Genomic DNA, 18,504 nt, shown 5'->3' with positions numbered 1-18,504 from the left:
AATTCTTTGGATTCATCTTCAATGCCTCCTCCTTCATCTTACCCCAGACATGCTCATTAAGTTTCATGTCTGGTGCCTGAGCTGGCCAATCCTGGATCACCTTGACCTTCTTTGCTTTCAGGAACTTTGATGTGGAACAAACCATGATTTTTCCTTCACCAAACTTGACCAATTTCTATGAGAATCTTGGGTCCATTCGGGTTCCTATAGGTCTTCTGCAGCATTTGTCATGATTGGGATGCAGTGCAACAGATGATTCATCAGAAAAATCTACTTTCTGCCACTTTTCCAAATGATCAACTAGAAGTCAACTTATTGTTTGTTGCTCTTACAACTAGGATCAACAACAAGACTTTTGTCTGGTAGTTTTTATAAATATACTCATTGCCCACTTTTTGTACCATAGTTTTCATGACCAGCCCAAACAATATATAGTTTCAAACTAACAATCTCAGTAAAAGTCACTTTGTTTATCTACAGCTTTAAAAGTTCTATAAAATGAACTATCACTGAAACTTATGAGGGCGAGGCGTTGGCGCAGTAGATAGTGCTGTTGCCTCACAGCAAGAAGGTCGCTGGTTCGAGCCTCAGCTGGGTCAGTTGGCATTTCTATGTGGAGTTTGTATCTTCTCCCTGTATTCGCTTGGGTTTCCTCCGGGTGCTCCGGTTTCCCCCACAAGTCCAAGGACCTGGGGCAGGTGAATTGGGTAAGCTAAATTGTGTCCAGTGTGTGTGTGAATGTGTATGGATGTTTTCCAGTGATGGGTTACAGCTGGAAGGGCATACGCTGCATAACAACGTGCTGGATAAGTTGTTGGCGGTTTATTCCGCTGTGGCGACCCCTGATTAATAAAGGGACTAAGAGAAGAAAATGAACAAACTTGTGAGATCAAAATATTTAATTTCAAGGTAATTAGGATAGTATTTTGTAAACCTGTATATATGTTGTACACAAAAATCAAGGTATTTAGGAATTGTAAAACATAAATAACGTGAAGTCTCGTATAAATAGGCTAAAAAACAACAGAATCACACACAAATATACAAATAATACTTTTAAATATACATTCACACACCTATTATTAGCTTATTTTACAGAACGTTGAAAATAAAAGTGTGTGTGTGTGTGTGCGTGTGCGTGTGCGTGTGCGTGTGTGTGTGTGTGTGTATATATATATATATATATGTATATGTGTGTGTGTTTGTGTGTGTAGATGTGTGTATGTATATGTTTTTAAATTATAGTTTTATAATCACATGGTGTTTAGACAGCAGTGTACATGTTTTTTTCCATCATGCACTATAAAATTAGTTTATTTACCTATGTGAATTGAATTATGGGAGCTTGATCTCTGCTCTGTTGACTATTGATGTTGAATATTCAACTCTACGACAAAGTGACTTTTATTGACATTTGAGTAGTTGGAAATAATATTGTGTGTAACAGCTAATATAGAGAGCAACAAGTCTGTAAAATAACAGAAAAATGTTAAATAACCCAGACAATATATCTCTTTAAACTATTAAAAATGTTACTAAAAGTCTTTTTTTCCTCAAGGTTAAAAGTTGTTGGAAGAAAAATCTAGGTCCCAACATGCAATTTAAATGCATAAAAAAACGTGAAAAATAAAAACATGAATCACTGCTAACTTACTGATATTTTTTTACAGTGTAGCTCTTTGGTCGTTGTACTTGCAGTCGACAATGTGAAAAACAAGAGTGAGGGAAGTGGATGTTAGATCCTCCAGACACTGCAATGCAGGGAAATCTGTTTGAGATTTGAATATCTGGTGCAGTGCTTAAGGTGTGTGTATGTGTGTGAGAGACTGGTGTGTATTCGGTTTGTTAGCCTGCATTTACAGAGTTGCTAGCATTATGATTTATAAGATGGTGTCAAGCCTGTGCTAGTGGAAGCATCACAGGCACTTGAGGGGATATCACATTATTAGCATCCATCAGTGACAGAGAATAATGAGGCTAGATAATCTGGGTCAGTTGGGAGGAAAACACGCGCACTCACGCATTCCCTTCTTACCGCTCAAGACAAACACAGTGTTTTCTGCAGCATCGTGCTCTCAAAGTTCTCTAAACCCAATATTCAACAAATATTTCCTAGAATCAGTATAAATCAGCAATGTTAAATGGCCGCTAGTTTTACACCGTAAGAAAATGCAGGGTTCCACACAATTCAGTTATGTTGTCCCAACACAAACCAGCAAATTTAAGTGGATTAAACATAAAACAATTAAGTTGTCCCAAAAAAACAAAAAAAAAAAAAACGCAAGAATTGTGCTGTATGTAGTTTGATCAAACAGCAAAATCTATTCTTTGAGTGTATGCTAGAAACATGGATACCTGATGGTCTATTCTTGTGGAGTGTGTCAGCATGCACAGAGAGTCTGTTTTTGTGAGTGTGTTTAAGGCAGGAGAAATGTTGTCTTCATTTTCCCCTCAGCCAGAGAATCTGCTCTTGGCCAGTAAATGCAAGAACGCTGCTGTGAAGCTGGCCGACTTTGGACTGGCCATTGAGGTGCAGGGAGACCAGCAGGCATGGTTTGGTATGTAATCTACATTGCATGGAGCGATGCTCCTACATGATTTTACCTTACTTTTACCTTATAGAGTATAGTATGTCAAATTATGTGTGCTTGACTGTGTCGTACAGGATTTGCCGGGACACCAGGTTACCTGTCCCCCGAGGTGCTGAGAAAGGAGGCATATGGCAAACCAGTGGACATCTGGGCCTGTGGTAAATAAACTCAAATGCAGTGACAAGCACATGATCCTTGTGATGAGGGCAACATGAGGTCTCTGTGTTGTGCTCCAAAATCAAAAAAGGTCTACTCAACTCTCCACCACTCCTGCTGAAGAAATATAGCTTAGGGCAGGGGTGTCCAAACTCCGGTGTCCTGCATATTTTAGCTCCCAACTCTCTTTAACACGCCTTCCTGAAAGTTTCTAGTATACCTAGAAAGAGCTTGATAAGCTGGTTCAGGTGTGTTTAATTGGGGTTAGAACTAAAATCTGCAGGACACCGGCCCTCCAGGACCGAGTTTGGACACCCCTGGCTTAGAGGTTTTAAAACTAGTGCTGCACAAATAGTTTAGTTTAGTTTAATTGTTTACAGGGTCAATGCACATTAATAAACATTACGGTGCCAGAATTAGCCAAGAATGGCTAGTTTTCATCTGTAGACCCCTTACAGAATGTTAAAAAGTCACACCTAAAATAGAAGCTAAGCATTAAACATTAAATACACTTTCATACATAAAATACAGTTAAAAAAAAAAAGAACAGACTGATAGCAGCAGAGGACAAAAAGCCAAAGACAACAGTACAAATGTGTCAAGAATACAGTACTTGACACATTTATCAAATACACAGCAGCATTTACACACCATTCTTGCAGTACCTCTCACTCGCCACAGTTCAATATCTCTGTTAATCTACATGGTTTGCAAATATTTAAGAAATAAGTCGAAATGAGAGCTGTCTGCTTTGTGTTTTCTCTTGATGCCCAAATTTATTTAGTTTTTCCACATTATTTCCTATAATATTTTTGTTCTTCTGGTGAATGTCTTATTTCTTTTAGTTTGGCTGGAAAAAAAAAAGAATTTTAAAAAAATTATTTAAAGTGAATATTATTAGCCGCTTGTCCAATGGCTTGCCTAATTAAACTAACTTGTCTATTTAACTTAATTTTCCTAGTTAAGTCTTTAAATTGCACTTATGCTGAATACTAGTATCTTGAGAAATAACTAGTAAAATATGATGTATTCTCAACACCTAAGACCAAAGAAATTAATAATCAAAATCACTTATTAAAACTGTTATTTTAAGTGTTAAAAATTCTCTTCACTAAACAGCACAAAAAAAAAAAAACATTTCACTGGAGTACAAATAATTTTTTATGTGGCTGATAAATATAAAACTACCAACATTCGTTGTTATATTTTTGTGATGACTTATCACAAAATGATTTTTTTTTTATCGCATAACATTGGTTGGTGGAAATGGCATCATTTTGACGTCCCATTCAAAAGACAATGCAAAAGTTTTGTGCAAATGTGTCATGGAAACCAGGCTAGTCTGTGTTATGTAAAATATCACTACACATAAAATATCGTTGATTATTGCAGAATTTTTTTACAAAAATGAAGTCTAGCACAACTTTTGGTCTTATTAGCTAAAGTTGGTTTTCCATTCTCTTCTTTTTTGGGCTGGCTGGTTTGTTTTAGCAGGGATTTTGGACACTTGCTTTTACAGCACTTTGTACATAATTTGTTTTCTTTAAAAGTGCCTTATAAAAGAACAATTTAAGGCTAGGTTTAAGAGCTATTTTCCACCAGGGTTCTAAATGAATGTTTACACAGGAAAAGGACAGGCACAGATTTCCAAAGACAGGAAGCCATTCATTTTCAATGAGAGTGACTATTTTCAGTTGACCTGCACAGCGCCAATTAAGCCTACTAGCAAACAACAGCACAGAGGCTCTACGACCTCATTTGTTTTATAATTTTTTCTTGAATATGACTCCAATTATATCAGCTGGCAGCACCATTTAGCTTGCCTAAAGTGTCTGAAACAGCCTTAAAATAGCTGCTTATAGCGATCATTGGAATTTTTCATTTATTTAAAAATATATTTTTCCAATTTTTATTTAAAGGTGTGATTCTGTACATTCTGCTGGTTGGATATCCACCTTTCTGGGACGAGGATCAGCACAAACTTTACCAACAGATCAAAGCTGGAGCTTACGATGTGAGTATTGAACCAGTTTTGTACTTCTTTTGTGGTTGTTTTTTCTTCCTCATCTTCTTTTCCCTTCTATATCACAATCACTTATAGTTCTGATTAACATTTGCTCTCATTGTTTTTCAAGTATGCACTTCATGAATATACAGTTGCTTCTCTAACACATGTCCTATCTTGACTTTTGAGATGCACTTGTGACATTTTGATGTTCCCATTTTATCCAGCTTGTGCAACATATCTGTCTTATGAATGTTACATGAGTGCAGGAGATGTTTTTTTTTTAGAGAAGCTCCAGCGACGCAATGAGTTCAAATAATGTTTAAAATCATGTGTTTGAACCTTTCTGCTGGTACAGGTCTGTCTAGTTTAATATTCCTTCGAATTCCAGGAAAGAAGTCACAACTTTTGATGAAAATATACTATTATGGAATAAGAAATATATTGACGATAAACTATTTTTTATTTTTACATTCTAAAAAGCCCTTTAATAACAAGTCCAGAATACCACAGTAAGATTTTGTTGTTTTATTTTACGCTTATAGTCTCTGATCATGTGCTTATCATTTCTTTAAAATGTATTTGTGTATGCTAACGTTTTTACCGCAAAAACATATCAGAAATTTACATTGAGTAATAAAATAATATTCACCTTATTCTCCGCCGACGAGCGGGCGCTGCCATTTGAATCTTTTTGTCTCGCAACTTCCGGTCAAATTCACTTCCATTCTTTTTTTTGACATTAAAAACTGCTTGTTACACTGCTTGATGTTGCAATTTGATATTTTCTTATTATATTATTCTACTTGGTCTGTGTAGTCATGCAAACATTTGTTTGTAGAGCAAGTAGTTTGACCATTTTCTGCCGTTTATTATTCATAGTCATTTTTCCCATAGGCGACTGAATCGGATGTTCTAAGACAATCGCGACAACAGGCACACTTCCGTACTTTAGAATAAGGTCAATACGTCATTCATATAATTCAAATCCAGAACTCCACTTGAAAAATTATAATAAAAATAATTAAATTGTAATTAAATAAACAAAAAATAAATAAGGGCATAATAAACAAAATAATTTTACAGAAAGGCAGATTGCATTTCTCATGTTTAGACAGTCTTAAAGAAATGCTTTTAGTCTTAGTGACTTTGAAGTTCTCAGGTAATCAACGAAAGGATAATATGTCTGAAAAAATAGGAAAGGTTTTGCTCTGTGTGCTTATAATTGAAATTAAGCGATAGTTTACCCAAAAATGAAAATAGTCATCATTTACTCACCATTCAGTTGTTCAAAACCTATTTGACTTTCTTCATTTTAAACACAAATTAAAATATTGAATAAAAATAGAAATCAATAACCACTAACTTCCACAGTATTTGTTTTTCCTTGTGTGGAAGTCAGTGGTTTCAGCTTTCTTTAGAATGTTAAATTTTATGTTCTGCAGAAAAAAGTAACTTTATAAAGATTTGAAACCACATGATCGAGTAAATTTTCATTTGTTTGTGAACTATCCTTTAAGTATTTTTTTCAAATTACTGATACTTTTTGACAATTTTATCAATTAATGAAAAAGAGAGAATAGATTTTATTTTACGTTTTTTCCAAGGTATACTTATTTTTGAGTTAAAAGTTTGTGCACATGTCATTTATTTATTTTATTTTCGGCTTAGTCTCTTTATTATTCAGAGGTCGCCACAGCGGAATGAACCGCCAACTTATCCAGCATAAGTTTCACCCATACACACCCATTATGCAGTACACACATACACTACGGACAATTTAGCTTACCAAATTCACCTATGCAGCATGTATTTGGACTGTGGGGGAAACCGGAGCACCCGGAGGAAACCCATGCCAACATGGGGAGAACATGCAAACTCCACTCAGAAATTCCCACTGACTCAGCTGTGGCTCAAACCAACACCCTTCGTGCTGTGAGGCGATCGTGCTACCCGCTACGTCACCGTGACGCCCTCTCATGTGTTTATTTGAAGTGCAGTTCTAATTGACTGGGCAACTTTTTTTAGCCTCATTTTTTGAAGACATATTAATAATTCTGATTTTTAAAATTATTATTATTATTTGTTCCGTAGTTTCCATCTCCAGAATGGGACACAGTTACTCCTGAAGCCAAAAACCTCATCAATCAAATGCTGACCATCAACCCTGCCAAGAGAATTACTGCACAGGAAGCTCTCAAACACCCATGGGTCTGCGTACGTATTCTCCAGCGTGCACATAGGGACACGGAACACAAAACCAGATGAATGCAGCTCTAGATATATACTAATAACCTTTTGCGTATTAATTTGTCTGTCTTTACTATTTTTTTTTATAGCAACGCTCCACTGTGGCCTCCATGATGCACAGACAGGAGACAGTGGAATGCCTGAAGAAGTTTAACGCCAGGAGGAAACTCAAGGTGTGTTTTCATGATCACACACTCGTACTCGCTCAATTCTAATTTTACACACACATACTGTACGTAATGTTTCCTCTATATTTACAGGGCGCCATCCTCACCACCATGCTTGTGTCACGAAACTTCTCTGGTAAGTGACTTGTGTGAGTCAGAGCTGAAATCTAACCTTTGAACTGTTTTGATTGACAGCAGAGTTGACAGGATTTGTGTGTTTTCTGATTGGCCTGTTCTGTGTATGTTCCCATGGCTCTCCAGGGTATCGTCTGGTGTGTTTTTAGATCCCCACTCCATCTTAATGTGCTTTTGTTACTTGTTGTCTACTAAAGAAATGTATGTCTGTGTTCTAAACCTTTTACTCACAGTTATACATACTTGTTGGCAATATCATCCATTCTATGCAGGGTTTATACAGTATGTGTAGATAGTGTGGCCCTGAAATATGATCTTTTATTGCTTTTAAAATGTATGAATGTGATATAAATAATAATTAAATCAAATTATACCTGAAATCAGATTTTTTAAAGACTTTTTAAAACTAATTTCACTTATAAAGACCAGTGGATGTAAAATAGAGTGTAATGTTGGTAGAAATTACAAATATTGTGCACAGTTAGCCACAAGAGAACTCCTCATAATCACAGGCTGCATTTACACTGCATGGTTCAAGTGATTCAATTCCATTTTTTTTCTCCCATGTGGCACAGATAGAATATGGTTCATGTATGTGTAAGCAGAAAAAAAAATCACATGGATTCTGATTTACTCGAATCAGATTCAGGCCTTGTTCATATGTGGAAATTTATCTGATATAAATCGAATCCGTGCCCTCGTGTCTGCAGTGTAAGCAGGTAGATCAGATTTTCACCTGTCAATGTGAGTCACGTGCCATTAAAAACTGTAGAAAATGATGTCAACTCTTGAGGCTTTCATTTAAAACTTCAGTTGATTCCCAAACCTTAAATATTATACACAAGGACTAAAAAAGCTTTTATATTGTCAAGTAGCACAGGTATTTAGGCATTTTAGCAAAAGAGAGGAAGAGTGAGCAACATCTGCCACTTAACCAAACTAATATAAAACTGTTGCATAGGCAATACCTCACGTGCATAAATCACGCCATGGATATTACATCAAAATGTCTACTGGTTTAAAAAGGTCTAGATTAAAGGAAGATGGCCAAATGAGAACTTTTCTGTCATAAACTATAGTAAAACAACTTGCCCAAAATAATAATAATAATAAAGTAAACCCTGAGAACAGATTAAATACAGAAATGGAGTCAGTCAGCGCCCACTCCTTTTTTTCCTGGTCATTTTGCCTTTGTCATGTGCTGTGTAAATGCAGACAATCGGATACGAGTCACTTTTTCAAAAAGGATGTAAGCCGGTCATCAAAACAATTGTATACAGCAGGGTGTATACAATTCTTAAAGTATTAAAAGTTGATAAACCAATTATGAGAAAATTACTTAAAGTATTAAAAGTTTTCATCACGTTTTTACGAGGTCTTAAGTTTTGTTCAAGCATTGTCCAAAGTGTTCTAAAAATCCATAATATATTTATTTTCCTTGATCCACGCAATTGGTTTGGGCCGGCCGCATCCAGCCAAGCTCCTCCGTTTGGTTGATGTCACGTAATTTGCGACAAATGCGGCAACGTGATGAGACGCTCTCCACATGTGTCCAAACCATAGAGTGAAACAGACGGCAAAATGGGAAAATGTAAGTTTGCGTGCTCCTGGTTGGAGAAAGACGAACTTAAACAGTGGCTGAAAACAACCGCGTTATTTATTCTATTAAAAGCTTTGTTTCTTCCAAGCTTATCTGAGTTCTGCTGCATGGTTGTGCTCCACTGATTGATTTAACTACAACTGTTTAAGTTAGTTATACTGATTATATACCCTGTACAGTCTCAAAATCGGACTTGGACCATCAAGATCTGCAGCGTAAATGCAGCCTAGAAAATGTATAGTTGTATTGCAAATGATTATCTCTGAAAACTAACTTGATTTTTATGATCTATTATATTTAGTTATAACAACCTCAAACATTCAATAATGCAGTAATGCTTTTGACATTTGATCCAATAGACTTCCTATAGACCAAAAAACTGATATTTCTCAAAATATATTATATTGCACAGATAGAAGTCATGTAAATGTGGTATAATCTTTTTAAATCAATTATTACTTCGACATCTTATTTTGTCATGTTTGTTTTTAATCGTTATTTTGAAATATAACTAGACTAATAATAAACACTGTCAGTTGTAATGAAATTCAGACATTTTTTAGTGTTCATACATGTAAGTGCTTTTTGGGACCACTCTCTCTCTATAATTTAGGTTACGCTTGCCACCTACATGCAACCTTTCCTTCTCCATCTCGCGGTTTTCATATAGCTCTGACGTCACAGATATCATGCATAATACAGAATAGCATGCATTCGAAGGCTTAAAAATCTCTCCATCCCTCTCTATCAATTTTCTCTTATTTCACTGGCATTCTTAATGGAAATTCAAGTAGTTACAGCAGCACTTTCTGCTTTCTGATCTGATCTGTGATGCAGGGCTTTGCTTTTAACCGCTTCAGATGATGGTTCAGCAGAGGACATTTGAAAAAAAGAATGCATTTTGAATATTTGTACGACTGATTCCCTCTGAGTCTTTGTTGTGTGTTGGTTGTAATGACAGTATGGGTCTTGTCTGAGTGGGGATCATTTTGTTACGAGCCACCTGTCTCTCAAAGAAATAAAAAAAGAAAAGAAAATTGGTTTGACGTGTTCTTATAACTGACAGCTTCTTCTCCTATAGACTAATGAATGGTTCTCTTTCATTCTGCCTCTTCCCTCTTTCTCTCTCTTTGTTCCTCCCTCTCATTTTGTTTGTGATTGTGTGTGGGTTGGTATGTGTGTGTGTGTATGGATGAACACGCTCCTGTGTGTTAGTGGGTAGCAGGCAGACCACGGCTCCCGCCTCGGTCACTGCGGCTGCGGCTGCAGTAGCCGCGGCTGCAGGCACCACAGCAGGGCTGGTGGAACAAGGTACAGGGCCCAATTCCCCCTTTCTGTCTGTAAACTCCTCTGCATATTCCTCCCATTTCCTTATTCTCTCTGCACAGTGTCTGCTGCTGGTTTTCTTTTTTGTCCTTTTCCATTTTATTTATTTACTTTTTTTCATGTTTAATTTATTTTCATTTGTGTATCTTCTTTTCCTTACCTTTGTCTTTTTCTACCCCTTTTTTTCTGTTCTCTTACCTTTTTCTTTTGCGTTAATTTTTTAACTTTTACTGTTTAATTTTTAATTTCCCATAGATATTTACACTAGATGTTGCCTACACTGAAGTTTATGTTAGGAATTGTTGTCTATTGAAAGAAATGTCAATAGAGCCGCCATTTTGGTACAGGGTAGCACTCCTTTGAAATGAATATGGGAGCAAGGTGTAGTGGCAGATCCGCCCTAGGAAGCCACAGATATATACACTAAACACACACATACAGTGTGTGTGTATATATATATATATATATATATATATATATATATATATATATATATATATATATATATATATATATATATATATATCAGACACCTTTATAAGTTACTTCTAAAACTAATGTTCGTTCACTAAACTGACAATGATTTCAAGTTTCTGGCATCAGCATCTTGTTGTCATATTTTATTTACATTTTTGCTGGTTTTCTTAAACACAATGAGCATACAGTAGGCCTAGTATTTAGTGTGAGTAGGTGCTACTTTGCCTTATGATCAGTGCAGTAAGTGACTATTATCATCAATAATGTTACTTGTTGAGCACACAATTTCATAACATAAATCGTTTCTACACCTGTAATCCGCGCAAAATCCAGCATCTTTAGATTGGCTTTAGTCTTGACTAGTGTGGTTGACATTTGTCCTGGGAACACTGTACAAATGTGGCGGCGGTTTTGACATGCTTAGGGCCCGTATGCAATATCTAATGTATATATTTTTGTTAATTTCTAGTCATTTTTAAACCTTTTTTTTCACAGTTTCCTTTTTTTTACTTCATGTCATCTACTTTTGTTTTTCATGTTATTTTCTGTTATTTTTCTTTCCCTTTGCATTTTTTTCTTTTTCCATTTTTATTTTATTTTAACTTGTACTTTTATAACTTTTTTTAACCTTTATATTTTTTATGAATATATAAAAATATACTTTTTTTTCCTCCATTTATTTTTCATATTTTCATTTCTTATTTCCTTCCCAGTTTTATTTTATAATTAACTTGTTATTTTCCTCTTTATTTCCCATTTTCTTTTCACTTTTCACATTCTTTTCTGTTTCCTTTTTTCTTATTTTTTCCTTTTTCTTTTTTTATCTCTTTTGTCTTATATTTGTTTTCTTTTCCCTTTTTCATTTCCAATTTTCTTCCCACATTCGTTTTATTATTATTAACTTGTATTTAAAAACAATCTTTTTTTGACCTTCACTTTTTTTATTTTCTTCTTTTTATTTCCTATTTTCACTTTTTACATTCTTTTGTTTCCTTTCCTTTTTTCTCTTTTAACTATTTTTTAAATTTCTTTTCCCTTTTTTCATTTCCAATTTCCTTTTTACTTCCTAGTTCCTTTTTTAACCTTCACTTTTTTGTTTTCTCCTTTCTATTTTCTTTTTTTTCACTTTCCATGTTTTTTTCTGTTTCCTTTACATATTAGTTTTTACTTTCCTATTTTCTATCTTTTTTATCTTATTTTACTTTTCCCTTTTTCATTTCCCATTTTCTTTTAACTTCCCAGTTCCTTGCTATTTTTTACTTGCCTCTTTCCCTGTTCATTTATACATCTCTATTCATTACCTTTTCATTTTCTTTGTCGTATTTATCTATTTTTTTAATTGCATGTTCATTTACACTCCATTTTTCATCTGTTTTCTGTAAGAAATTACTTTGCCCTCCACCATCATCCTCTTATTTCCTGTCTGTCACTCAGTGTCATTTCCTGTCTCTGCATGGGGCTAACGCATGCATGATGACTCACCCTCTACCTGTCTTTTTCTGCTGTTTCTTCTTTTTCGTTCTTGTCCTCCACACACTCTCATGTCATCATTCACCTCATTTTTTTCTTTCTTTCTTGCAGCTCATGTCTAATGTCATATGTAGCCAGACATCGGTCCTCTCAGCTGTCTGTCATCATCATTTCATTCATCTTTTATTTATTTCACAGAGGATCTACAGCGAGATCCGTGCATGATGAATGCGTTTCCCCTCCCGCTCTTCGTTTTTGAGTTCTCTCCATCATTTCTTCCTTTCATATGTGCCATAAATCACTGCCTTTTATCTGGTTTATTCTTATCCTCCTCCTCCTCATCACTTTCTTTTTGCCATTTTTATCTGACACCCATCAGCCATCTTCACTTTTATCCTCTGTATTCTTCCTTCTTTCCTTTTTACTCTGTCTTCAATATGGTCTGTGAAGTTGAAGTTCACCCCTGTTTCGGGGAGTGGAACAGTCTGCCTGCTGTTGTGCTGAATGCTGCATGAGAGGTTGGACTAATGCATGTTCACTAACTTGGGGGTGTGATGGGCTACACAGATCTGGTGCACTTATGCATGGTCAAAGCTTCTTGACAACTGTACACACTGTATCACACCTTTTTTTTCATTAATCTTTGTAAAAATGCTCTGCTTTTTTATTTTCACTTTCGCTGATTCAAATCGAACAAAATGTAGAATTGCTGTTAGTGTTTATTGGGAATACTCAGTACACAGTTTGAGGGTAAATCGCTTTTTGTTTCATATTGTGAGTTTCATATTGTAATAGTTTAATCCTGGAGTATTACACTGAACTGCTTTAGTTATTAAATATAATAGTTTGATCAAGAACATTTACTTTTGAATCTTTTTCTTGCCCATTACTGTATGTCCATAATGCTTTGTTCATTGCATCTCCTCCAAAGCTGTTATTAATCATCGACAATTATCATAAAATAAATACAAAATAAATCAATCCCAATTGTAATGTATTCAAAATAACAGGGGTGTCTGTGGGTTTTTAATATGTATTAAAAGTTGATAAATCAATTTAGAGAAATTTAAGGCCCTTAAAAAATATTAAAAAGTCTTAAATTAGGGTATCCGTGGGGTCTTAAAAAGTCTTAATGTCTTAAATCTCAAAAGCTAAATTTTAGGCCTTAAAAAGTCTTAAATATCTTGTTATAATCTTTTTTTTAACAGGTCTTAATTTTTCTTATTTTTTTCCCCCTTAATTCCTTAATTTCTTTAATTTTCTTAGTTCTGTCATTATTGTAGACTGAAGTAATTGACAGCTATGTTTTGTCCTAATCTTGGTAAGGGTTAAAGGGTTTGTGAATGGATATATTTGAATATTAAATTAAAAAAATATTCAAAATAACTAATAAAAAAGCTAAATTATAATTATTAAATGTATTAAATTTATCATTTTTGATAAGGCAAGTGAAAAACTTTTCTATGATATTCAAAAAAAAAATCCTTAGCATTTAGACCTGTATAAGTCTAAAATTTTATTCACAATGGTGTTAAATGTATCAAAGTCTTAAATTTAATCTAGTGAAGCCTGCAGAAACCCTGTAAATGCTAAGGTAATAAATATTGTATCATATTTGATTATACAATGTATAGTTGTATGCTAGTGTTTGGCTAAATCTAATATAATCCTGCTAGATTTCACATGACACTGCTTTGTTTACCCTCGTAACCAAAGCTACACCGTTTTTCCTGCTAAAGGCGCCACCTTCTGGATGAACATTTTTATTTATTCATTCATTTTTCCTTCGGGTGGTATCTTTTTTTTTATCAGGGGGCACCACAGCCGAATGAACCGCCAAATATTCCAGCATATGTTGTACGCAGCGTATGCCCTTCCAGCTGCAACCTAGTACTGGGAAACGCCTTGCATTCACTTACGCACTCATACATTATGGCCAATTTCGTTTACCTAATTCATCTCATGTATTTGTACTGTGGAGGAAACGGGAGCATGTGGAGGAAACCCATGCGAACATGAAGAGAACATGCAAACTTCACAGAGATATGCCACCTGGCCAAGCAGGGACTTGAGCTAGCGACCTTCTTGCCGTTGGCGACAGTGTTAACCACTGAGCCACTGTGCCACCCATTTTTATTCAGTAAATAAATATTTTAGTTTAGGATTCATTTCTCATAATCAGTATTTTGTAAACAGACTGCAAGTTAAAATGTTGCCAATGTTAACGGATGAAACCCAAAGTGGCAATGAGATTTTAAAATGTATGAAAAGCATCTTAAAGGTCTTATTCAATTTCACTTTCTGATTCCTTTATATACCCTGTAGTCAATTTTAGATCCTCATTTTGCTTAAATGTTTTTTAACAAATAAAATAATATAGCAAATGATGATTTTATTTTATTATTTACTTTTTGTCACTGTATTATTCCCACAGTGGTTTATAGTTTTTGATGACTTAACCTAAAAGGGTTGTTCACAGCATGGTACTTATAGCTGTACATTTTGAATACTCAACACCTCAGCTTTAATGATAGCAACCCAGAGGAATAATTTAGATAGCATCATTTCCAGATTTTTTTCTCCCAGCTAATCGCATATAAAGAATGACAACCAATCCATCTAGCACTAAACTACTTTACATAGTTTAATCTGTGAAAAGAGCTTAATTCATTAATTTTTTTTTTCGGCTTAGTCCCTTTATTCATTAGCGGAATTAACTGCCAACTTATCCAGCATATCCACACATACACTATGGCCAATTTAGTTTATTCAATTCACCTACTGCATGTCTTTGGACTGTGGGGGAAACCAGAGCACCCAGAGTAAACCCATGCCAACTCAGGGAAAACATGCAAACTCCAATCAAAAATGCCAACTGGTCCAGCCGGGGGTCAAACCTGCGACCTTCTTGCTGTAAGGCAACAGTGCTAACCAGTGAGCCAACATGTCACTCCTTCAAAAGAGCTTAAAAAACTGAAAAACAAAGAGATAAAACTGAGGTGCACATATGTGATAATTGTAAAATAATCTTTTGGCATGGATGCTAATAGATGTGAATGATCCTTTGGTAATATTGCCCAGATTTTTTTACTGGTTATGTTAGTAGTAGGGCAATATAGATAAAAATGCTATTTTTCAGCTTTATTAAATATATTGAATCACCATTTTAACTAAACAGCCATTAGCGTTTAGGTGTAGCAGGGAAAACAAATGTGATTAATTATCATTTCTTGATTTACCCAAAAAAAATGTTGTTCTGGAGATGAAGCAAGTGACATTTTTTATTTTTCCATTTACTTTTTTGAGAGGGCAGAACATGATTCAAGAATAAATGTTTACAGCTTTTCTTTCTTTCCTTCTTTTTCTTTCTTTTTTTTTAAGTAAATGCATCCTGAGTGAGGTTGAGCTGGTGCACTGAGCATGTGCTGTGGCTCAATTTGAAGGCTGTGCTTCATATTTGATGCTCCCTCCACATGCCTGCAATCAAATATTTATGTAGTGCTGCCTCTCTCTGTTGTCCTTCTTCTACCCCAGCCTGAGCACTACTGCACTGTAGGCAGTTACACTACATACTGTACAGGGTTGATATCTGAATTATTCCAAATTCTTATATTCAGCTTACTTCACACAGCCAGTGCATGTAAGAAAACGTGTTCAATACAGTAGCTGTTGGGCAGAAACCTTTTATCTCCATATTGATTCAATGCTGTAGGCCATTTTTTCCTAAATGTTATTGAAAAAGTATTAAAAAGAGCTTACTCTCTTAAGCTTTAAACAGTTAAACAGCTTTAAACGGTTCAATTACTTTAGAAAAAGTGAATAATTACTAATTACATCTTTAGAATTGTTTTTAAATTACTGTCTAAAAAGTAACTTACTAAGTAATTTAGTGACGCAATTAAATTTGAGCCAAACAGGACATTTTAGCTTCATAATTAAATGTAACACCTAAAGAATAAAACTCATTATATACATCAAAACACAAAACATTTCAAAGTAATCGCACAATATTTCATACATACCATTTATTGACGTACATTTCTAGATGTTTCTTATGCTTGTTTTGATAAACGAAACCTTAATCTGAAAAATATAATTATTCTGTAAAATATATTTGTAAACCAAAAAAACAAAATCTGTTTATCTAAAAAAGATTAATCAAGAACTCTTGAATTTATTGACAGCATTTAAGGCAAGTAACTGTAGGTAGCTAATTACATAAAAACTAAAAGTAATCCCTTTTTATTTTTAATTATTCCATCTAATTACAGTAATTGAAGTTACATTGTAGCTACGCACACTTGCTCTTACTATGTATAAATCTGCCCCAATTTAATTTTGAATTAAGTTCTATGGCTTTCAGGCCATATCTGTTTAAGGTAAATTAAGAACTCTTCGTTTGAATGAACGGCACTTTCTTTGCTCAAGAAAAACTATGCCTGTAAATCCTAATGTTAGATGGGATTGTTTTAAATTGCTTCACATAACAATGCATCTTTTACAGGGTATTAACTGGGTCTTACAAACTATTAAAATGTCTTAAATCTCAAAAGCTCAATTTTAGGCCTTAAAAAGTCCTAAATCTAATGAAAAGTTGTGTTGTAGGTCTTAAATCCTTTTAACAGGTCTTAATTTTCCATTGTTTTTGTATAGCTGCCTAATCGGGCCAATAAAACATCACCAACACCCAATATCAATAAAAATTGTAACTTTTTATTTAAAATAGCATTTAATTACTTTCCTTACAGTAACATTTCTTTTAAAGTTCTGCATTTATTTACTGCTGAGGATACTCGCATGACCTATATCTTTTTTATTATTATTAATTTATTTTGATTGTGAAATGAAGTAATTGACAGCTATGTTTGTTCTATTCTTGGTAAGGATTAAAAGGTTTGTGAATGGATATGTTTGAAAGTTAATTATTCAATAACTAAACTATACAATAACTAAATTGTAATCATTTTGATTAGGGTAAGTGAAAATAAAAATAAAAATCCTCTGCAGATACCCCTGTGTATGTCTATAATTTCATTCATAATGGTCTTAAAATGTCTTAAATTTAACTTGAAACCTGCAGAAACCCTGTTTTATAACATGAGATTTTGGCCTAATGTATTCAAAAGCAATAAAAACAGAGCACCCCCTTATCATTAAAGGGATGGTTCACCCAAAAAAATGTAATCTCCTGTTAATTTATTTACCCACAGGTTATTCAAGATGTTTGCAAATTTGTTTTATCCAGTTGACCATAAAATATTTTAAACTGAATTTGTGGTCCCTGGTGATTCATATAATGGTTGTAAATGTTTATGTGGTTTTTGGTTTAAAAATGAACACAAATTCACCAAATCAGGTCTGAATCAAAAGCCATGGTTCCTGATGACAGCGAAGCAAAGCAATCTTTTTGTCTAAGCAATTAAACATTATTTACAGTTATTAGCTTTATTCCAAAGCCTGCTCAAGCAGTTCTCAGAGCATGTAGTCCAGTCACTTCTGATGACAAAACGTTTGTCAACATTTTAAATTATGGGTGAACTATCTCTTTGAGGAACTTGAAAAAAATGTGCTTGCTGCCTCAGCGGGACTGATGCATTGAGGTACGAAACATTATTTCAGACATTTTCTAGTCAAATACTTTGTCAGACTATTTGAGTATATATTTGGTTAAATGTTATTAATAAAAGGACACATGTCACAAGTGTCTGACTATAAATAAAATCCATGCTTACAACTTTGGAAACACAGGGTTTTATTATTTCTGTGAAAAAAATTTATTAGATTTTTCCAATTTTCTAAAAAGTATAAAAGTTTGGGAATACAAGGTTTCCGCTCTGCAGCAGTATTTTAACATTATATACAAGTATGCCCCTTTTAAAAAACAGGTTTGGCTCTTCCACTCGATAGTGTTAGTGATGAAAAACTAAACTGCACCATAGTTCCCATAGTTTTAAAATTAATTGTACAGAACAAAGGAATATAACAGGGGTTCACAAACATCTCATGTAGAGTAAAAGCCTTTGCTTGTGGACCTCTTATACATTACACAAAATATGTTTGGTAACACTTAAGCACCAATTCTCACTATTAACTACTTTCTTATTACCTGCCTGTTATTAAGATACTGGCTGTTTATTAGCACATATAAAGTGCATATTCTGGATCTCTAATCCTACCAAATATTAAAACCCAACTACTACCTTAATAATTCTTAATAAGCTGCAAACTGGGAGTCATAAAGCTCATAGTTAATCGTTTGTTAATAGAAAGAATTGTACCTTAAAATAAAGTGTGACCAAATGTTTTTATCTTTACAGTATTTTCTTA

At 34.3% G+C, this 18,504-nt stretch overlaps 1 protein-coding gene across 50 annotated transcripts in view; it reads left to right on the top strand.

Annotated features, from left to right (window-relative positions):
- The window catches only part of camk2b1 (calcium/calmodulin-dependent protein kinase (CaM kinase) II beta 1), a 97,666-nt gene that overhangs the window by 40,937 nt on the left and 38,225 nt on the right, over positions 1-18,504 (top strand). For 31 of the 50 annotated variants that reach the window (XM_087252293.1, NM_001271393.2, NM_001443060.1 and 28 more), the window contains 7 exon segments: positions 2,456-2,558; positions 2,666-2,749; positions 4,667-4,761; positions 6,847-6,969; positions 7,092-7,175; positions 7,263-7,305; positions 10,120-10,215. In XM_087252293.1, the coding sequence (XP_087108419.1) occupies positions 2,456-2,558; positions 2,666-2,749; positions 4,667-4,761; positions 6,847-6,969; positions 7,092-7,175; positions 7,263-7,305; positions 10,120-10,215 (628 nt within the window). 50 annotated transcript variants of the gene reach the window in all.

Source organism: Danio rerio, chromosome 5 (assembly GCF_052040795.2).
Source record: "Danio rerio strain M-AB ecotype USA chromosome 5, GRCz13ab, whole genome shotgun sequence".
Classification (NCBI taxonomy): domain Eukaryota; kingdom Metazoa; phylum Chordata; class Actinopteri; order Cypriniformes; family Danionidae; genus Danio; species Danio rerio.
This window is presented reverse-complemented; position numbering and strand designations above follow the sequence as displayed.